The sequence below is a fragment of the Oncorhynchus nerka genome, linkage group LG15 (assembly GCF_034236695.1).
Source record: "Oncorhynchus nerka isolate Pitt River linkage group LG15, Oner_Uvic_2.0, whole genome shotgun sequence".
Lineage (NCBI taxonomy): Eukaryota > Metazoa > Chordata > Actinopteri > Salmoniformes > Salmonidae > Oncorhynchus > Oncorhynchus nerka.
In genome coordinates, this window is record NC_088410.1 from 94,954,989 (window position 1) to 94,978,299 (window position 23,311).

Consider the following 23,311-nt stretch of genomic DNA (forward strand, 5'->3'; position numbering starts at 1 on the left):
CATAATGGTGTATGTAAAGTGGCTGTAGCCTGTGTGTGGGTGTGTATGTATGAGAGAGAGAGTGTGTGTGTGTGTGTGTTCATCCTCTCACAGTGCAGCCATCCTCCATCACATTGTATGTAAAGTGGCTGTTGCCTGTGTGTGGGTGTGTATGTATGAGAGAGTGAGTGTGTGTGTGTGTGTGTGTGTGTTCATCCTCTCACAGTGCAGCCGTCCTCCATAATGGTGTATGTAAAGTGGCTGTAGCCTGTGTGTGGGTGTGTATGTATGAGAGAGAGAGTGTGTGTGTGTGTGTTCATCCTCTCACAGTGCAGCCGTCCTCCATAACGCTGTAGGTGAAGCGGCTGTTGCCCTCAGCTCTGATCTCCACGTCGTTGGAGCCCTGGAGCAGCACGGCCTTCTTCAGGTTCCCCGTGGCCCCGTCCATATAGGCCACGCTGTTCTTGCAGTGGTAGGTGAGGTTCTGATTAGCCTCGGTGGACAGGAGCCGCAGGAAGGTCATCTGGATGCTGGCCGTGTTGGCTGTCAGACTCTCATCGCCATAGCTGAACTGTAGAGGGCAGCAGAGAGAGAGAGAGGAGGGGAGAAGGGAGGTTAGGACTGGTACAACGATGGATGTCATATTACAATGTCAATGGTTAAAACTAGTGAGAGAGAACAGGGAGACAGGGATGTAAGAATCAATGACACCATTATATCAGAACTATATCAGAATTTTGAACGGACTTAGTGGCATTGATTGAGATAATGTACGTAAAAAAAAAGTTTAAAAAAAGTAATTGTGTCGTATTTTAGTAAAACAAAAAACAGGAATCCCTTAAAGGACCGAAACAAATCACAGAGAGGCTTGAGTAAATAAGTGCACTGCACACATAACAGATGTCACCTGAGATTGAAAAGGGGATAAACAAAATCACGATTGTACGATCGTGATAATATATAGAAGAGAGCCGGAAAAAGAGATTGAAGGGTGACTCACGTGGAACCCTCCGTTCATGGTCTCTCCGAACCAGACGTGTTTGGCAGCCTTGCTCTTGCTGGACCACCAGTTCTTCTTGGGGATGCTGGCAGGCTTGGGGTAGACGCAGGACTCTCCGGTCTCCATGTTACAGTAGACCTTGATGGCGTCTATGGTGCAGCCCTGGTTAGGGTCGATCCAGTACTCTCCTGCAGACAGACGGAGGAGACAGGAAACGTCTCAGATTGAATCAGCTCTCTATTACTCTGTACTACAATACACATGTTTATATTTACTTTCTCTTTTGAATAAGACAGAATCTTCCAGACTTCCCTAAATATGATGGAATTTTTGCCCGACCTAATCAGTGGGGACAGGAGCAACGTCACCTGAGCAGGAGCAACGTCACCTGAGCAGGAGAAACGTCACCTGAGCAGGAGCAACGTCACCTGAGCAGGAGAAACTTCACCTGAGCAGGAGAAACTTCACCTGAGCAGGAGAAACTTCACCTGAGCAGGAGAAACTTCACCTGAGCAGGAGAAACTTCACCTGAGCAGGAGCAACGTCACCTGAGCAGGAGAAACTTCACCTGAGCAGGAGAAACTTCACCTGAGCAGGAGCAACGTCACCTGAGCAGGAGAAACGTCACCTGAGCAGGAGAAACTTCACCTGAGCAGGAGAAACTTCACCTGAGCAGGAGAAACGTCACCTGAGCAGGAGAAACATCACCTGAGCAGGAGAAACATCACCTGAGCAGGAGAAACTTCACCTGAGCAGGAGAAACATCACCTGAGCAGGAGAAACGTCACCTGAGCAGGAGAAACATCACCTGAGCAGGAGAAACATCACCTGAGCAGGAGAAACTTCACCTGAGCAGGAGAAACTTCACCTGAGCAGGAAAAACATCACCTGAGCAGGAGAAACGTCACCTGAGCAGGAGAAACATCACCTGAGCAGGAGAAACATCACCTGAGCAGGAGAAACTTTAGGGCCCTGAGTTTTTCCTGGTCAAGTCATGTTGCTTGGCTAAAAGGCTTGACCTCTAAAACAAAGAGCCATTCTTCGCCCCTATCCCGTCACTCACCACTCTTCCAGTCTGGGTGGCACAGCTTCAGGTCTCTGCAAGTACGTGCAGGGTTCTTCTTGGAGCCCTCGGGGGAGCGGATGTTCTCAATCTGGTTGTTGAGAGACTTGAGCGTGGCGTCCACCTCGGCGTCGTGCGTCCTCAGGTTTCCGGAGGCCTGGTCGGCCCTCATGTACCTCAGGGGATCGGGAGATTTCTCAGGCTGAGACAGACCAGCGAAGGCAGACATGTCGATACCAGGGCCGGGAGGACCAGGAGGACCAGGGGGACCGGAGTTTCCAGGTGGACCCTGAGATACACAGACAGAAGAAATTGGAAAACCAAGACGCTAGACTACGAGCTACTGGTGATGTGCTGCTAGCAGGGCCATAGGTATTACAGAAGACGAAAAGCACAGAGCAGAGAGGACTTAAAGTACAGCTGGCATCAAGTGTTTATATAGCTGGCTGCCGTCTCAGATGACAACCTGCTCCCTACACAGGGCATGACTTTGACCAGAGCAAAGGTAGCACACTATAAGAGGAATAGGGGGTGATTTGAGATTTGCACCATGTCACACACTGCTCTCTCCTCTTCTCTTCTCCTCTCTTCTCTCTCCTCCTCTTTCTCCTCTCCTCTCCTCTCTTTTCTCTCCTCCTCTCCTCTCCTCTCCTCTCCTCTCCTCTCCTCTCCTCTCCTCTCCTCTCCTCTCCTCTCCCCTCCCCTCCCCTTCTCTCTCTCTCTCTCTCTCTCTCTCTCTCTCTCTCTCTCCTCTCCTCTCCTCTCCTCTCCTCTCCTCTCCTCTCCTCTCCTCTCCTCTCCCCTCCCCTCCCCTCCCCTTCTCTCGTCTCTAGTACTAAGATAAATTGAGAAATAGATGGGAGATGAGAGCGTTACTCACAGAGGGACCAGTCTCTCCAGAGCGACCACGGGGTCCGGGGGGTCCGATGGGGCCGGGCATACCGTTGGAGCCATCCTTTCCATGTGGACCAATAGGTCCGGGAGGTCCCTAAACAGAACACAAGGATTCAGATGTACTGTACTGTAGACTAGAGCTCTGCCTGCCATGCTCTTTGACTGACAATAAGGAAGGGTACATCTCAAAACTCTATGTAAGAGTTGTTAATCATTCTGTCTATACTCACCCTTGATCCACTTGGTCCGGCAGGTCCAGAGGCACCCTGGTCTCCAGATTGACCCTATGGGGAGAGACAAGGTGAGACAATGTCTATAGGTCAGATTGACCCTCTGGGGAGAGACAAGGTGAGACAATGTCTATAGGTCAGATTGATCCTATGGGGAGAGACAAGGTGAGACAATGTCTATAGGACAGATTGACCCTCTGGGGAGAGACAAGGTGAGACAATGTCTATAGGACAGATTGATCCTATGGGGAGAGACAAGGTGAGACAATGTCTATAGGACAGATTGACCCTCTGGGGAGAGACAAGGTGAGACAATGTCTATAGGTCAGATTGATCCTATGGGGAGAGACAAGGTGAGACAATGTCTATAGGACAGATTGACCCTCTGGGGAGAGACAAGGTGAGACAATGTCTATAGGACAGATTGATCCTATGGGGAGAGACAAGGTGAGACAATGTCTATAGGACAGATTGACCCTCTGGGGGGAGACAAGGTGAGACAATGTCTATAGGACAGATTGACCCTCTGGGGAGAGACAAGGTGAGACAATGTCTATAGGACAGATTGACCCTCTGGGGAGAGACAAGGTGAGACAATGTCTATAGGACAGATTGACCCTCTGGGGAGAGACAAGGTGAGACAATGTCTATAGGACAGATTGACCCTCTGGGGGGAGACAAGGTGAGACAATGTCTATGGGACAGATTGACCCTCTGGGGAGAGACAAGGTGAGACAATGTCTATAGGACAGATTGACCCTCTGGGGAGAGACAAGGTGAGACAATGTCTATAAGATATACACAACTACAGGTAAAGGCTAAAGGGACATTTCAATGATAGAGACATTTGTGATATAGAGAGATAAGGGGGTATAGAGAGATTAGGGGGTATAGGGAGATAAGGGGTATAGGGAGATACGGGGGTATAGGGAGATAAGGGGGTATAGGGAGATAAGGGGGTACATGGAGATTAGGAGGTGCAGAAAGATTAGGGGTAGAGGGAGATTAGGGGGTAAAGAAAGATTAAAGGTACAGGGAGATAAGAGGTACATGGAGATTAGGAGGTGCAGAAAGATTAGGGGTAGAGGGAGATTAGGGTTACAGGGAGATTAGGTGGTACAGAAAGATTAGGGGTAGAGGGAGATTAGGGGGTACAGGAAGAGATTAGGGGCACAGGGAGATTAGGTGGTACAGAAAGATTAGGGGTAGAGGGAGATTAGGGGGTACAGAAAGATTAGGGGTAGAGGGAGATTAGGGGGTACAGAAAGATTAGGGGTAGAGGGAGATTAGGGGGTACAGAAAGAGATTAGGGGCACAGGGAGATTAGGTGGTATAGAAATATTAGGGGTAGAGGGAGATTAGGGGTACAGGGAGATTAGGGGTACAGGGAGATTAGGGGTACTTACGGGAGGTCCGGGCAGACCCTGCAGACCAGTGAATCCTCTGTGTCCTTTCTGTCCTCTCTCTCCACCCTCTCCAGCCTCACCCTTGTCTCCACGGGGTCCTTGGGGTCCAGCCATTCCTCTGGCTCCAGCAGGCCCGGCAGGTCCAGCGGGTCCTTGAGCTCCCTAGAAAACAGCCAAGAGACATACACAGGGTTAGGAAGGGCTGCAAATACAATAGTTATATCTGAGAACCTTATGGATAATAAAAACATTATGAATATATCGACTGAACTCAATCACATATCCATATTATCCTGGCAAGAGAAAATAGACAGAAAACAATAACATGGCCTGGGTTGTTCACCTCTCAAGAGAGGGGGTTTTAGGGGTGTTAAACGGCTCCTACGGGGTGCCATTGGGGATGTTATGGGGAGTGATTTAGGGTGTATACTCACAGCCTCTCCCCTGTCTCCCTGCTTGCCGGTGGGGCCGACAGGGCCGGGAGAACCATTAGCTCCTGGGGAGCCAGGAGCACCAGCAGGACCGGTGTTACCACGGTCACCCTTGATTCCAGTGGATCCATCTCTACCAGGTGGTCCATCAGAACCAGCGTTGCCCTGAGAGACAATCACACATTGTTTCATATCAGAAACATCAAACGTATAGTTAGTGATCCAGTTAGTCATGACAGTGAGTTAACGTATAGTTAGTGATCCAGTTAGTCATGACAGTGAGTTAACGTATAGTTAGTGATCCAGTTAGTCATGACAGTGAGTTAACGTATAGTTAGTGATCCAGTTAGTCATGACAGTGAGTTAACGTATAGTTAGTGATCCAGTTAGTCATGACAGTGAGTTAACGTATAGTTAGTGATCCAGTTAGTCATGACAGTGAGTTAACGTATAGTTAGTGATCCAGTTAGTCATGACAGTGAGTTAACGTATAGTTAGTGATCCAGTTAGTCATGACAGTGAGTTAACGTATAGTTAGTGATCCAGTTAGTCATGACAGTGAGTTAACGTATAGTTAGTGATCCAGTTAGTCATGACAGTGAGTTAACGTATAGTTAGTGATCCAGTTAGTCATGACAGTGAGTTAACGTATAGTTAGTGATCCAGTTAGTCATGACAGTGAGTTAACGTATAGTTAGTGATCCAGTTAGTCATGACAGTGAGTTAACGTATAGTTAGTGATCCAGTTAGTCATGACAGTGAGTTAACGTATAGTTAGTGATCCAGTTAGTCATGACAGTGAGTTAACGTATAGTTAGTGATCCAGTTAGTCATGACAGTGAGTTAACGTATAGTTAGTGATCCAGTTAGTCATGACAGTGAGTTAACGTATAGTTAGTGATCCAGTTAGTCATGACAGTGAGTTAACGTATAGTTAGTGATCCAGTTAGTCATGACAGTGAGTTAACGTATAGTTAGTGATCCAGTTAGTCATGACAGTGAGTTAACGTATAGTTAGTGATCCAGTTAGTCATGACAGTGAGTTAACGTATAGTTAGTGATCCAGTTAGTCATGACAGTGAGTTAACGTATAGTTAGTGATCCAGTTAGTCATGACAGTGAGTTAACGTATAGTTAGTGATCCAGTTAGTCATGACAGTGAGTTAACGTATAGTTAGTGATCCAGTTAGTCATGACAGTGAGTTAACGTATAGTTAGTGATCCAGTTAGTCATGACAGTGAGTTAACGTATTGTAGCGAAGGTATAGAGATGACCATGAGAGGCCATAACGGTGACACTGTGCTGCATTGAATGGCACACTATTCCCTATATAGTGCACTACATTTGGACAGAGCACTATGCGGACCCTGTTTAAAAGTAATGAGCAATATAAGAACTAGGATACTACTTCAGACACAACACGCTATGGGACAGACACTGACGTCTGTCATTTCAGACACAACACGCTATGGGACAGACACTGACGTCTGTCATTTCAGACACAACACGCTATGGGACAGACACTGACGTCTGTCATTTCAGACAACACGCTATGGGACAGACACTGACGTCTGTCATTTCAGACACAACACGCTATGGGACAGACACTGACGTCTGTCATTTCAGACAACACGCTATGGGACAGACACTGACGTCTGTCATTTCAGACAACACGCTATGGGACAGACACTGACGTCTGTCATTTCAGACAACACGCTATGGGACAGACACTGACGTCTGTCATTTCAGACACAACACGCTATGGGACAGACACTGACGTCTGTCATTTCAGACAACACGCTATGGGACAGACACTGACGTCTGTCATTTCAGACACAACACGCTATGGGACAGACACTGACGTCTGTCATTTCAGACAACACGCTATGGGACAGACACTGACGTCTGTCATTTCAGACAACACGCTATGGGACAGACACTGACGTCTGTCATTTCAGACAACACGCTATGGGACAGACACTGACGTCTGTCATTTCAGACAACACGCTATGGGACAGACACTGACGTCTGTCATTTCAGACACAACACGCTATGGGACAGACACTGACGTCTGTCATTTCAGACACAACACGCTATGGGACAGACACTGACGTCTGTCATTTCAGACACAACACGCTATGGGACAGACACTGACGTCTGTCATTTCAGACAACACGCTATGGGACAGACACTGACGTCTGTCATTTCAGACACAACACGCTATGGGACAGACACTGACGTCTGTCATTTCAGACAACACGCTATGGGACAGACACTGACGTCTGTCATTTCAGACAACACGCTATGGGACAGACACTGACGTCTGTCATTTCAGACAACACGCTATGGGACAGACACTGACGTCTGTCATTTCAGACACAACACGCTATGGGACAGACACTGACGTCTGTCATTTCAGACAACACGCTATGGGACAGACACTGGCGTCTGTCATTTCAGACACAACACGCTATGGACAGACACTGACGTCTGTCATTTCAGACAACACGCTATGGGACAGACACTGGCGTCTGTCATTTCAGACAACACGCTATGGGACAGACACTGACGTCTGTCATTTCAGACAACACGCTATGGGACAGACACTGACGTCTGTCATTTCAGACAACACGCTATGGGACAGACACTGACGTCTGTCATTTCAGACACAACACGCTATGGGACAGACACTGACGTCTGTCATTTCAGACACAACACGCTATGGGACAGACACTGACGTCTGTCATTTCAGACAACACGCTATGGGACAGACACTGACGTCTGTCATTTCAGACACAACACGCTATGGGACAGACACTGGCGTCTGTCATTTCAGACAACACGCTATGGGACAGACACTGACGTCTGTCATTTCAGACAACACGCTATGGGACAGACACTGGCGTCTGTCATTTCAGACACAACACGCTATGGGACAGACACTGACGTCTGTCATTTCAGACAACACGCTATGGGACAGACACTGACGTCTGTCATTTCAGACACAACACGCTATGGGACAGACACTGACGTCTGTCATTTCAGACAACACGCTATGGGACAGACACTGACGTCTGTCATTTCAGACAACACGCTATGGGACAGACACTGGCGTCTGTCATTTCAGACAACACGCTATGGGACAGACACTGGCGTCTGTCATTTCAGACACAACACGCTATGGGACAGACACTGGCGTCTGTCATTTCAGACAACACGCTATGGGACAGACACTGACGTCTGTCATTTCAGACACAACACGCTATGGGACAGACACTGACGTCTGTCATTTCAGACAACACGCTATGGGACAGACACTGACGTCTGTCATTTCAGACAACACGCTATGGGACAGACACTGACGTCTGTCATTTCAGACAACACGCTATGGGACAGACACTGACGTCTGTCATTTCAGACAACACGCTATGGGACAGACACTGACGTCTGTCATTTCAGACAACACGCTATGGGACAGACACTGACGTCTGTCATTTCAGACACAACACGCTATGGGACAGACACTGACGTCTGTCATTTCAGACACAACACGCTATGGGACAGACACTGACGTCTGTCATTTCAGACAACACGCTATGGGACAGACACTGACGTCTGTCATTTCAGACACAACACGCTATGGGACAGACACTGACGTCTGTCATTTCAGACAACACGCTATGGGACAGACACTGACGTCTGTCATTTCAGACAACACGCTATGGGACAGACACTGACGTCTGTCATTTCAGACAACACGCTATGGGACAGACATTGACGTCTGTCATTTCAGACAACACGCTATGGGACAGACATTGACGTCTGTCATTTCAGACAACACGCTATGGGACAGACACTGACGTCTGTCATTTCAGACAACACGCTATGGGACAGACATTGACGTCTGTCATTTCAGACAACACGCTATGGGACAGACACTGACGTCTGTCATTTCAGACAACACGCTATGGGACAGACACTGACGTCTGTCATTTCAGACAACACGCTATGGGACAGACATTGACGTCTGTCATTTCAGATAAGTCGCTATGGGACAGACACTGACGTCTGTCATTTCAGACAACACGCTATGGGACAGACACTGACGTCTGTCATTTCAGACACAACACGCTATGGGACAGACACTGACGTCTGTCATTTCAGACAACACGCTATGGGACAGACACTGACGTCTGTCATTTCAGACAACACGCTATGGGACAGACACTGACGTCTGTCATTTCAGACAACACGCTATGGGACAGACATTGATGTCTGTCATTTCAGACAACACGCTATGGGACAGACACTGACGTCTGTCATTTCAGACAACACGCTATGGGACAGACACTGACCTCTCTCCCGGGCTCTCCAGCGGGTCCAGTCAGTCCAGGGGGTCCCACTGGGCCAGGGGGCCCACGGTCTCCGCTTCCACCAGGAGCTCCTTGTTTACCAGGCTCTCCCTGGGGAGATGGACACACGGGTCAGTTGGAGGACCACCAATAGGGGGCAACACTCTAATCAATAGTCATATATTCACTGATCTTTTTCTTTGAATATTCATCCATCCATTCTTACTTGAAATGGGTGGGATGGGTACAAGTCAATTGACAGTACAATATTATTCTGTCATCTATAATAGGCTAATGAATCATAATGAATGAATGAATAGTCTAAGGAATGAACGAATTAATAGTCTAATGAATGAATAGCCTAATGAATGAATTAATAGTCTAATGAACGAATGAATAAATGAATAGTCTAAGGAATGAATAGTCTAATGAATGAATTAATAGTCTAATGAACGAATGAATTAATGAATAGTCTAAGGAATGAATAGTCTAAGGAATGAATGAATAGTCTAATGAATGAATGCATGAATGAATAGTCTAAGGAATGAATGAATACTCTAATGAATGAATGAATAGCCTAATGAATGAATTAATTGTCTAATGAATTAATGAATAGTCTAATGAATGAATGAATACTCTAATGAATGAACGAATGAATAGTCTAATGAATGAATTAATAAATAGTCTAATGAATGAATGAATACTCTAATGAATGAACGAATGAATAGTCTAATGAATGAATTAATAAATAGTCTAATGAATGAATGAATAGTTTAATGAATGAATGAATGAATAGTCTAATGAATGAATGGGATCTGTAATGTGGTGTATGTGACTTACAGAGGGTCCTGGCAGGCCAGGGAAACCTCTCTCTCCACGCTGTCCTGGAAGACCAACAATACCACGCTGTCCAGCCAGACCTGAAGGACCTGAAGGACCATCGGGACCCTGGGAGGAGGAAGAGAAGAGGAAGAGGAGGAAGAGAGGAGGAAGAGAGGAAGAAGAGAGAAGGAGGAGGTAGAGAGTAGGAGGAGCGGAGGAGAGGAGGAAGAGAGGAAGAGAGGAGGAGGAGGAGAGGAGGAAGAGAGGAGGAAGTGGAGGATGAAGAGGAGGAAGAGAGGAGAGGAGGAAGAGGTGAGAGGAGGAAGAGAGGAGAGGAGGAAGAAGAAGAGGAAGAAGAAGAGGAAGAGAAGAGAGGAGGAAGAGAGGAGAGGAGGAAGAGAGGAGAGTAGCAGGAGAGGAGAGGAGCAGGATATGAGGAAGAGAGGAGTAGAGGAGGACGAGAGGAGGAAGAGAGGAAGAAGAGGAGGAAGAAGAGGAGGAAGAGAGGAGAGGAGGAGGAAGAGAGGAGAGGAGGAAGAGAGGAGAGGAGCAGGATAGGAGGAAGAGAGGGGAGGAGGAAGAGAGGAAGAAGAGGAGGAAGGTGAGGAAGAAGAGGAGGAAGAGAGGAGGAAGAGGAGGAGAGGAGGAAGAGAGGAAGAAGAGAAGGAAGAGGAGAGGAAGAGAGGAGGAGGAGGAGGTGGACGAGAGGAAGAGCAGGAGAAGAGGAGGAAGAAGAGGAGGAGAGAAGCAAGTGGAGGACAAGAGGACAGTGTGTTATTTTCAAGTGAGTGTTTTCAACTAAACAACTAAAAATATATCAACAGAAAAACTATAAAAATCTGTAAACACACTGGAAAAAACAAGAAAAAGCATTTTGTGTGCAGTGCTTCCACCTCCACTTTCATTTATACCAGGGAGGATCAGAGGGTCTTATGATGTCTGTTCTCTGGACTTGCCTGTCCAATTTCAGTAACAGACAGCTATGCCGGCTGTTAGTTCAGTACTGCTCAGGGGGTGAACTGTACTGCAGGGAGTGGGAAGTACAAAGTAAAACGTCCTCTCTGCCATCATATCTCTGTCCAGGGGTGCCCACAGGTGATATATATAAAACGTCCTCTCTGCCATCATATCTCTGTCCAGGGGTGCCCACAGGTGATATATATAAAACGTCCTCTCTGCCACCATATCTCTGTCCAGGGGTGCCCACAGGTGATATATATAAAACGTCCTCTCTGCCATCATATCTCTGTCCAGGGGTGCCCACAGGTGATATATATAAAACGTCCTCTCTGCCATCATATCTCTGTCCAGGGGTGCCCACAGGTGATATATATAAAACGTCCTCTCTGCCATCATATCTCTGTCCAGGGGTGCCCACAGGTGATATATATAAAACGTCCTCTCTGCCATCATATCTCTGTCCAGGGGAAGCCCACAGGTGATATATATAAAACGTCCTCTCTGCCATCATATCTCTGTCCAGGGGAAGCCCACAGGTGATATATATAAAACGTCCTCTCTGCCATCATATCTCTGTCCAGGGGTGCCCACAGGTGATATATATAAAACGTCCTCTCTGCCATCATATCTCTGTCCAGGGGAAGCCCACAGGTGATATATATAAAACGTCCTCTCTGCCATCATATCTCTGTCCAGGGGTGCCCACAGGTGATATATATAAAACGTCCTCTCTGCCATCATATCTCTGTCCAGGGGAAGCCCACAGGTGATATATATAAAACGTCCTCTCTGCCATCATATCTCTGTCCAGGGGAAGCCCACAGGTGATATATATAAAACGTCCTCTCTGCCATCATATCTCTGTCCAGGGGTGCCCACAGGTGATATATATAAAACGTCCTCTCTGCCATCATATCTCTGTCCAGGGGAAGCCCACAGGTGATATTAACGCCCTGGCAGACAGCACTGTGTTTGGGCTGGTTATTGGGTCAGTGACTGACACGTGTTTTGTTGTGAGGGGGACGAGGGAATAGTGTTGTCCATTATAAATGGACCTTTCTTTTCATTCCCTGGACTGATGTTCATGCCGGTTGGGTTGGAAGTCAAACCAGAAGAGAGACTTTTAAGAAATAAAGCCGGTGTTGTTTTATAGCTGCAAAACCCCAAAATGAATGTATTTCCGTGTAACTTGAGTGGTGGGATGTGTGTTGTCAGTGACATCACAATCGGAAGAACACCACGAGTTCAGAAACACCGTGACCTAAATAACTTGTCAATGTTGAATGAAGCATATAGCCTGTAGGAACTGTATTGATTAAAGCCTGTAGGACCTGTATTGATTAAAGCCTGTAGGACCTGTATTGAATAAAGCCTGTAGGACCTGTATTGATTAAAGCCTGTAGGACCTGTATTGAATAAAGCCTGTAGGACCTGTATTGAATAAAGCCTGTAGGACCTGTATTGATTAAAGCCTGTAGGACCTGTATTGATTAAAGCCTGTAGGACCTGTATTGAATAAAGCCTGTAGGACCTGTATTGAATAAAGCCTGTAGGACCTGTATTGATTAAAGCCTGTAGGACCTGTATTTGAGGACGGTTGTGACAAAAGATGAATTCAGCTTGTATTACCATCTTTTGCTTCAGTAGGGTGCTGGGTTGCATGAGAGTTATCAAGCCCGTCCACTATGCCCCGGGCTGAGTTATCCACTATGCCCCGGGCTGAGTTATCCACTATGCCCCGGGCTGAGTTATCCACTATGCCCCAGGCTGAGTTATCCACTATGCCCCGGGCTGAGTTATCCACTATGCCCCAGGCTGAGTTATCCACTATGCCCCGGGCTGAGTTATCCACTATGCCCCGGGCTGAGTTATCCACTATGCCCCGGGCTGAGTTATCCACTATGCCCCGGGCTGAGTTATCCACTATGCCCCGGGCTGAGTTATCCACTATGCCCCGGGCTGAGTTATCCACTATGCCCCGGGCTGAGTTATCCACTATGCCCCGGGCTGGAGGACGCTACTGTAGTGATAAACTTACAGAGGGACCATCCTCTCCAGCATCTCCCTTCTCTCCAGGGGATCCAGCGGTTCCACGCAGCCCAGCGTCTCCCTGTCTGCCTGGGGGTCCACCGTCTCCACGCACACCCTTAGGGCCATCTTTACCAGCAGGGCCAGAGGGCCCAGCAGCACCAGGGTTACCCTGCAGAGACACCATTTATTTATTTATTTTATTTCACCTTTATTTAACAATGTAGGCCAGTTGAGAACAAGTTCTCGTTCATAACTGCGACCTGACCAAGATAAAGCAAATCAGTTCGACACAAACAACAACACAGAGTTACACATGGAATAAACAAGCATACAGTCAATAATACAATAGGAAAATCTATATACAGTGTGTGCAAATTAGGTAAGATTAGGGAGGTTAGGCAACAAATAGGCCGTAGTAGCGAAGTAAATACAATTGATCAATTAAACACTGGAGTGATAGGTGTGCAGAAGGTGAATGTGCAAGTAGAGATACTGGAGTGAAAAGGAGCAAAACAATAAATAACAATATGGGGATGAGGTAGTTGGGTGGGCTATTTACAGATGGGCTGTTTACAGGTGCAATGATCGGTAAGCTGCTCTGACAGCTGGTGCTTAAAGTTAGTAAGGGAGATATGAGACTCCAGCTTTTTTTTTTTTTGCAATTCGTTCCAGTCATTGGTGGCAGAGAACTGGAAGGAAAGGCGGCCAAATGAGGAGTTGACTTTGGGGATGACCAGTGAAATATACCTGCTGGAGCGCGTGTTACGGGTGGGTGTTGCTATGGTGACCAGTGAAATATACCTGCTGGAGCGCGTACTACGGGTGGGTGCTGCTATGGTGACCAGTGAGCTGAGATAAAACAGAGCTTTACCTAGCAAAGACTTATAGATGACCTGGTGCCAGTGGGTTTGGTGACAAATATGTATCGAGGGCAAGCCAACGAGATCATTCAGGTCGCAGTGGTGTGTAGTATACGGGGCTTTGGGGACAAAACAGATGTCACTGTGATAGACTGTATCCAATTTGCTGAGTAGAGTGTTGGAGGCTATTTTGTAAATTACATTGCCGAAGTCAAGGATCGGTAGGATAGTCAGTTTTACGAGGGTATGTTTGGCAGCATGAGTGAAGGATGCTTTGTTGCGAAATAGGAAGCCGATTCTAGATTTAATTTTGGATTGGAGATGCTTAATGTGAGTCTGGAGATGCTTAATGTGAGTCTTTACAGTCTAACCAGACACCTAGGTATTTGTAGTTTGTAGCCCACATATTCAAAGTCATAACCCTTCACTACTGATGGGATTAGGTCAATATCCTTCCAGGACACCCGTCCCAGGGTGATTAGAAAGGTCTGCTCGCTGAAGTGTTTTGGGAGCGTTTGACAGTGATGAGGGGTGGTAATTTGACCGCGGACCCATTACGGACGCAGGCAATGAGGCAGTGATCGCTGAGATCCTGGTTGAAGACAGCAGAGGTGTATTTAGAGGGCAGGTTCGTCAGGACGATATCTATGAAGATGCCCGTGTTTACGGATTTATTGATGTACCTGGTAGGTTCCTTGATAATTTGTGTGAGATTGAGGGCATCTAGCTTAGATTGTAGGACGGCCAGGGTGATAAGCATGTCCCAGTTTAGGTCACCTAACAATACGAACTCTGAAGATAGATGGGGGGGAAATCAATTCACATATGGTGTCCAGGGCACAGCTGGGGGCCGAGGGGGGTCTATAACATGTGGCAACAGTGAGAGACTTATTTCTGGAAAGGTGGATTTTTAAAAGTAGAAGCTCGATCTGTTTGGGCACAGACCTGGATAGCCTGCAGAGTTCTGTCATGCTATCTCTGCAGTAGATTGCAACTCCACCCCCTTTAGAAGTTCTATCTTGGTGGAACATTTTGTAGTTGGGGATGAAAAATTCAGAATTTTTGGTGGCCTTCCTATGCCATGTTTCAGACACGGCTAGGACATCAGGGTTGGCAGAGTGTGCAAAAGTTGTGAATAAAACAAACTTAGGGAGGAGGCAGTCAGTCAATCAACCAATCAATCAGTTCATCACTCAACCAATCAACAGGGTTAAACCCAGAAATGTAGACTCTCTGGGACAGTGGAGGCTTATCAGAGGAGGAAGGGGAGGACCATCCTCCTCAGTGAATGTCATAAAAATAAAAATAGTGAAACATTAAAAAAGTTATTATTTTTAGATAAGAATATACTAAAGTAGTGTGTTTGGACTGGTTATTTGGTCAGTGATGAACACATACTGACTGCCCTGTCTTGTGATGGGATGAGGGAATGGTGTTTCCCATTATTTATTCAAAAATGAAGGAGAAGCAAGAGAGAGAGAGAGAGAGAGAGAGAGAGAGCGAGAGAGGGAGAGAGAGAGAGAGAGAGAGAGCGAGAGAGAGAGAGAGAGAGAGAGCGAGAGAGAGAGATAGCTACATTTTATATAGTTTTACTTAGCTACCGAATGCAGCTAGCTAGTTTAGCCTACTCAAACACCCGGCTCAAACAGGGAGGGATGTTATGCTAGCTAGCTATAACAGAGGGATGTTATGATAGCTGGCTATAACAGGGAGGGATGTTATGCTAGCTGGCTATAACAGAGGGATGTTATGTTAGCTGGCTATAACAGAGGGATGTTATGCTAGCTGGCTATAACATAGGGATGTTATGTTAGCTGGCTATAACAGAGGGATGTTATGCTAGCTGGCTATAACATAGGGATGTTATGTTAGCTGGCTATAACAGAGGGATGTTATGCTAGCTGGCTATAACAGAGGGATGTTATGTTAGCTGGCTATAACAGAGGGATGTTATGCTAGCTGGCTATAACATAGGGATGTTATGTTAGCTGGCTATAACAGAGGGATGTTATGCTAGCTGGCTATAACAGGGAGGGATGTTAGCTAGCTAGCTGGCTATAACAGGGAGGGATGTTATGCTAGCTGGCTATAACAGGGAGGGATGTTAGCTAGCTAGCTGGCTATAACAGAGGGATGTTATGTTAGCTGGCTATAACAGAGGGATGTTATGCTAGCTGGCTATAACAGAGGGATGTTATGCTAGCTGGCTATAACAGGGAGGGATGTTAGCTAGCTAGCTGGCTATAACAGAGGGATGTTATGTTAGCTGGCTATAACAGAGGGATGTTATGCTAGCTGGCTATAACAGAGGGATGTTATGTTAGCTGGCTATAACAGGGAGGGATGTTATGCTAGCTGGCTATAACAGGGAGGGATGTTATGCTAGCTGGCTATAACAGGGAGGGATGTTAGCTAGCTAGCTGGCTATCCAACACTGGAACTCTTCCAAGTCAAGAAAAACTCTTGGTTTTATTAATTTATTAATTATTAATTTATTATTTATTAATTTATTGCCACCGGGCCTGCTGGTGTAACTACTAAACTGCTTGCTGACTGGAACCTGTACTGCATGATTGTAGCAGGTTTACTAACACATTAGTTCTAGTAACTTTGTTTTTGACTTGACATTAGCTAATATGGTGACAACAATGTAGGATGTGCGTAGCGGTTAGTGGTTATGATATGAAGGTTTGGCTTGGTTTCTTTTTGTTCACTGGTCACAGACAGCTGATGTGTTATGCACTGTAGGGAAAAGGTAAGAGAGCACGTAGATGCAAGAAGGAATTATACAATGATCTGTCTGCTATGAAAGTGAATTGTGTTTGCATGTGATCAGGGGTGTATTCATTCTGCTGGTTTTATTTAAAATGGTTTCTTAAACGGAAGCAACGGGGATAAACATATCTGAAATTGTCCAATAGAAATTCCCGTTTGCAACTGTTGGACTAATGATTACACCCTAGATCAGCTAGCAAGATTATTGAATGTGGCAATGTCTGTCACCGTGATTACTCAAAAATCTGTGGAACAATATTGTAAACTTTCATTCATAGGCTAGTTTGTAGCAACCTCATGACGTGTATAGGGAAAATGAGAGTATCATGTAGTAGCGATACCTATCACTATTAAATTGAACTGGGTGAATGGAAGGTGAATGACAGTCATCCAATATGCTGTAATAGAAATAAGGCCATGCTATTTTAACAAAATAATCATCCTCTCTCATCTTGACTGCTACTTCTCTGCCCAGAGACTGATATTAGCAGGTCACTACTCTCTATAATAACAACAGATAGGAGCAGGTCAGTACTCTCTGTAATAACAACAGATAGGAGCAGGTCCTGTAATAACAACAGATAGGAGCAGGTCAGTACTCTCTATAATAACAACAGATAGGAGCAGGTCAGTACTCTCTGTAATAACAACAGATAGGAGCAGGTCCTGTAATAACAACAGATACTCTCTGTAATAACAACAGATAACAACAGATAGGAGCAGGTCAGTACTCTCTGTAATAACAACAGATAGGAGCAGGTCCTGTAATAACAACAGATAGGAGCAGGTCAGTACTCTCTGTAATAACAACAGATAGGAGCAGGTCAGTACTCTCTGTAATAACAACAGATAGGAGCAGGTCAGTACTCTCTGTAATAACAACAGATAGGAGCAGGTCAGTACTCTCTGTAATAACAACAGATAGGAGCAGGTCAGTACTCTGTCTGCTAAATGACTTAAATGTAAATGTAAATGTAGATAGGAGCAGGTCAGTACTCTCTGTAATAACAACCATTCAGAAGAACAGAATGAAACCAGGTTGATATCATCGACATCCAGCGTTATTCACTAAATACTATAGTAAATACTATAGTAAATACTATAGTAAATACTATACTAAATACTATAGTAAATGTTATAGTAAATACTATACTAAATACTATACTAAATACTATACTAAATATTATACTAAATATTATAGTTAGTACTATAGTAAATACTATACTAAATACTATAGTAAATGTTATAGTAAATGCTATACTAAATATTATACTAAATATTATAGTTGGTACTATACTAAATACTATACTAAATACTATAGTAAATGTTATAGTAAATACTATACTAAATATTATACTAAATATTATAGTTGGTACTATACTAAATACTATACTAAATACTATAGTAAATGTTATAGTAAATACTATACTAAAGATGATACTAAATAGTATAGTTGGTACTATACTAAATACTATACTAAATACTATAGTAAATACTATACTAAATATTATACTAAATATTATAGTTGGTACTATACTAAATACTATACTAAATACTATAGTAAATGTTATACTAAATACTATAATAAATAATATACTAAAGACTATACTAAATACTATAGTAAATGTTATACTAAATACTATAATAAATACTATAGTAAATGTTATACTAAATACTATACTAAATACTATAGTAAATGCTATACTAAATATTATACTAAATATTATAGTTGGTACTATACTAAATACTATACTAAATACTATACTAAATACTATAGTAAATGTTATACTAAATACTATAATATATAATATACTAAATACTATACTAAATATTATACTAAATATTATAGTTAGTACTATACTAAATACTATACTAAATACTATACTAAATACTATAGTAAATGTTATACTAAATACGATAATAAATAATAGACTAAATACTATACTAAATACTATACTAAATACTATAGTAAATGTTATACTAAATACTAAATAAATATAATAAATAATATACTAAATACTATAGTAAATACTATAGTAAATACTATACTTAATACTATACTAAATACTATAATAAATAATATATTATATACTGTACTAAATACTATACTAAATATTATAGTACATATTGTAGTAAATACTATAGTAAATACTATAGTAAATACTATACTTAATACTATACTACATACTATAATGATGCTGAATGATTCTGTGTTGGTCTGTTGATTGGTTTCAAACCTAGAAGGATGCATGGGATCCCAAACGCAAGGTTCAGTTCGACTGAATACAGTGGGTGAACACTGTCTTCATTATAGTCTGTGTGTTCTGAAAAGTATCAGGAAACTATTGGAGAAACTTGGAAATACATAAAAGAGATCCTTCATTTTGGAAAATGTTTACCAACGCGGTTACGCCCACATAAAAACAAGGCCTTTTCTATTCCAGTCAAATCCAACACCTCAGATTGCAGAGAACAATCCTAGTTTACAAGTAGAAGAATCAGTGTCATTTAGTCTTCAGTAACAATGCTCAGGTTGGGTGTTTGAGCTGTGTGTGTTTGAGTTGTGTGTGTTTGAGTTGTGTATCGCTGATAAGTGATTGTACTTACGTTGGGACCAGGGGGCCCGACTCTGCCGGCAGCACCAGGGAAACCAGTGGCACCCTGTCAGGGAGAGAGGTTGTTGATGAAATGGAACAATTACAAAACAATATAAAACAACAATGTGGAAATTAAATACACAATATGAGATTTATACTTACAGGGGGTCCCTGAGCACCGCGAGCACCTTTAGGTCCAGAAACGCCAGTTGGTCCCTGAAATGAAGGAAATGATCTGATACTAAGTTTTATGAAGAAACGTGAAGCAAGTAACTCCAACAGAATATTTGGTAACCAATAAACACCTCGATGTTTTTACATTTCAGGAAAAAGTGAAACTTACGGAAGGTCCAGGAGCTCCAGAGGGTCCCTGGGGTCCAGGGGCACCAGCGTCTCCCTTCTGACCACCCTCTCCCTGCTCTCCTTTGGCTCCGGGCTGACCATCAGATCCCTGGGGTTGGGACACGGGGAGAAAAGACAGCTCAGACAGCTACTTGCTTCAACATACAACAAGCAGCTGGCGTCATCATCCCCTTCTATTTAATCATCCATTTGAATGGATGAGACGGCCCCTGTAAATGTGGCAGTCCGGGATGTTGACGGTAGGACTGACAGTGAGAGAAAGCGCATCAACAGTACATTGTCCTTGGTGAAGATACTTACAGGAGGCCCAGCGAAGCCAGCAGGCCCAGGAGGTCCGGTCTCACCCCTGTCTCCCTGTTAGGAGAGAAGACGGGGGAACAAGTTGAGCAGAATACACTTCCCCTAACATACCCTTCTTCAAATGACGTATCATGTACCGTGAGTATAGCAGGACAGCAGGACATTATAGTATAGCAGGACAACAGGATTCTCTACTCTGGATCAGTACAGAGACCTAGAGAGGGCAGTAAGACCCTAATCAGACAGCTGAGGCAAAGTAAAAAAAAACAACAACAACATATTTCTGATGTAATGAATGCCATTTAGCAGACAATTTTATCCAAAGCGTTTTGCGTACGTTAAACACATTGATTGGCCACGGTAATCGAACCCACAACCCTGGCGTTGCAAACGTCATGTTCTGATCTGATCTACACGGGACCACAAGTCATTTTTTACTTTATCCTAATTTGTGTGTGTGTGTGTGTGTGTGTGTGTGTGTGTGTGTGTGTGTGTGTGTGTGTGTGTGTGTGTGTGTGGTACCTACAGGAGCACCACGGGCACCGGCAGCACCGGAAGGTCCAGATGGACCAGATTCACCCTATAGGAGGAAACACAGAGGTCAGAGGTCAGTCACAGAGGTCAATCATAAGTCCATATATCCCACTTTATATGGACTGTCGGTATCATACAGATACCAGTCCATAAATCACACCTTATATGGACTGTCTTTATCATACAGATACCAGCCCATAAATCACACCTTATATGGACTGTCTTTATCATACAGATACCAGTCCATAAATCACACCTTATATGGACTGTCTTTATCATATAGATACCAGTCCATAAATCACACCTTATATGGACTGTCTGTATCACACAGATACCAGCCCATAAATCACACCTTATATGGACTGTCTTTATCATATAGATACCAGTCCATAAATCACACCTTATATGGACTGTCTTTATCATATAGATACCAGTCCATAAATCACACCTTATATGGACTGTCTTTATCATATAGATACCAGTCCATAAATCACACCTTATATGGACTGTCTTTATCATACAGATACCAGTCCATAAATCACACCTTATATGGACTGTCTTTATCATATAGATACCAGTCCATAAATCACACCTTATATGGACTGTCTGTAACACACAGATACCAGCCCATAAATCACACCTTATATGGACTGTCTGTAACACACAGATACCAGTCCATAAATCACACCTTATATGGACTGTCTGTATCATACAGTTTATGAGAGGTAACCTCCCAACAGATGATATGGCTGTATGTATTTTTCTTCTTCTGACTGATCTAATACAATCATTAAAATAATCTATGAACTATTATTCAAGTTTAAAGACAAATTGCTCACCTTCTCTCCGTTGGGACCAGCTGGGCCGGGAGGACCAATGGGACCAGTCAAACCCTAGAAGAGTTACGGAAAAGAGAAATGTTTCAGTACAATATCTAGTATATCTGACCTTTTGCTGTTGTCTCACTGTACACAAATGCCCGTGAACAAATTAACAATTTAAGTGTAGTGTTTATACATGGAATTGCTGGAGGGAATATTTAAATGTGTTGATTATTAAATGATAGAGTGAGTGAGGTCATCAATGTGTTGAATATTAAATGGTAGAGTGAGTGAGGTCATCAATGTGTTGATTATTAAATGATAGAGTGAGTGAGGTCATCAATGTGTTGAATATTAAATGTTAGAGTGAGTGAGGTCATCAATGTGTTGAATATTAAATGGTAGAGTGAGTGAGGTCATCAATGTGTTGATTATTAAATGGTAGAGTGAGTGAGGTCATCAATGTGTTGATTATTAAATGGTATTAAATGTGTTGAATATTAAATGTTAGAGTGAGTGAGGTCATCAATGTGTTGAATATTAAATGATAGAGTGAGTGAGGTCATCAATGTGTTGAATATTAAATGGTAGAGTGAGTGAGGTCATCAATGTGTTGAATATTAAATGTTAGAGTGAGTGAGGTCATCAATGTGTTGATTATTAAATGGTAGAGTGAGTGAGGTCATCAATGTGTTGATTATTAAATGGTAGAGTGAGTGAGGTCATAGGGCTGGGTGATACGGTGGATGATGATGATGATGATGAGGATGAGGGTCACTCACTCTTGAGCCGTCTTTGCCAGAAGCACCCTCGGGTCCCTTCTCTCCGTTGTCACCCTGTGGGACACAAACACAATGACATTATAATTGCATTACTAACTGCATATAATTCAATATGCAATCACATCAATTGTTGCCAAACATACATCTGTTACTATTGTCTCAAGCAGATCCTGTTGCTAAGTGCACGTCCGTTTCACAGCTTATTATTATTATGAATCATATTGCGTTACATTTCATTGCATTGGCTACATTACATTAACATGACTGTTCCTCTGCTGCTCTCGAGCAGGCACCACTTACTCTGTCTCCCTTAGGTCCGGGGATGCCTGAGGCCCCTCTCTCTCCGGGCATACCCTGCAGACCGGGGGGTCCCTGGGCACCCGATGCGCCACCTGGTCCGATCGCTCCCTGGAAAACAGAATGGACACAAACACTGTCAACAGCTGCAGGGACACCGTAGGAAAGGTGACGGAATGCAGAAGGGTATGTTGTTGTTTACTCGTCTCATTATATGCCCAACGATATTTGTCCCTCAGGCATGAACCAAATTTCTGGAATTGAATTGAATAGATGGAATATAACAGAACAGTGTTCTCCCCACAATGAGGAAATAGATCTGTACTCAGGGATATGATTCATCATGAGGAAATAGACCTGTTCATAGGGACATGATTCACCATGAGGAAATAGATCTGTACTCAGGGAAATGATTCATCATGAGGAAATAGACCTGTTCACAGGGACATGATTCATCATGAGGAAATAGACACAGGGATATGATTCATCATGAGGAAATAGACCTGTTCACAGGGACATGATTCATCATGAGGAAATAGACCTGTTCACAGGGACATGATTCATCATGAGGAAATAGACCTGTTCACAGGGACATGATTCATCATGAGGAAATAGACACAGGGATATGATTCATCATGAGGAAATAGACCTGTTCACAGGGACATGATTCATCATGAGGAAATAGACCTGTTCACAGGGATATGATTCATCATGAGGAAATAGACCTGTTCACAGGGACATGATTCATCATGAGGAAATAGACCTGTTCACAGGGACATGATTCATCATGAGGAAATAGACCTGTTCACAGGG

At 44.0% G+C, this 23,311-nt stretch overlaps 1 protein-coding gene across 1 annotated transcript in view; it reads right to left on the minus strand.

Moving 5' to 3' along the window:
* The window catches only part of LOC115142366 (collagen alpha-1(II) chain-like), a 124,220-nt gene that overhangs the window by 4,847 nt on the left and 96,062 nt on the right, over nt 1-23,311 (minus strand). Inside the window, exons 33-50 of the mRNA XM_065002068.1 lie at nt 22,502-22,609; nt 22,202-22,255; nt 21,438-21,491; nt 20,591-20,644; nt 20,065-20,118; nt 19,745-19,852; nt 19,564-19,617; nt 19,412-19,465; nt 13,177-13,338; nt 10,197-10,304; nt 9,360-9,467; nt 5,007-5,168; nt 4,573-4,734; nt 3,167-3,220; nt 2,923-3,030; nt 2,043-2,331; nt 980-1,167; nt 308-550 (exon numbers count right to left, since the gene is read on the minus strand). Of these exons, the coding sequence (XP_064858140.1) occupies nt 308-550; nt 980-1,167; nt 2,043-2,331; nt 2,923-3,030; nt 3,167-3,220; nt 4,573-4,734; nt 5,007-5,168; nt 9,360-9,467; nt 10,197-10,304; nt 13,177-13,338; nt 19,412-19,465; nt 19,564-19,617; nt 19,745-19,852; nt 20,065-20,118; nt 20,591-20,644; nt 21,438-21,491; nt 22,202-22,255; nt 22,502-22,609 (2,124 nt within the window). The remainder of the gene's footprint in view (nt 1-307; nt 551-979; nt 1,168-2,042; nt 2,332-2,922; nt 3,031-3,166; nt 3,221-4,572; nt 4,735-5,006; nt 5,169-9,359; nt 9,468-10,196; nt 10,305-13,176; nt 13,339-19,411; nt 19,466-19,563; nt 19,618-19,744; nt 19,853-20,064; nt 20,119-20,590; nt 20,645-21,437; nt 21,492-22,201; nt 22,256-22,501; nt 22,610-23,311) is intronic.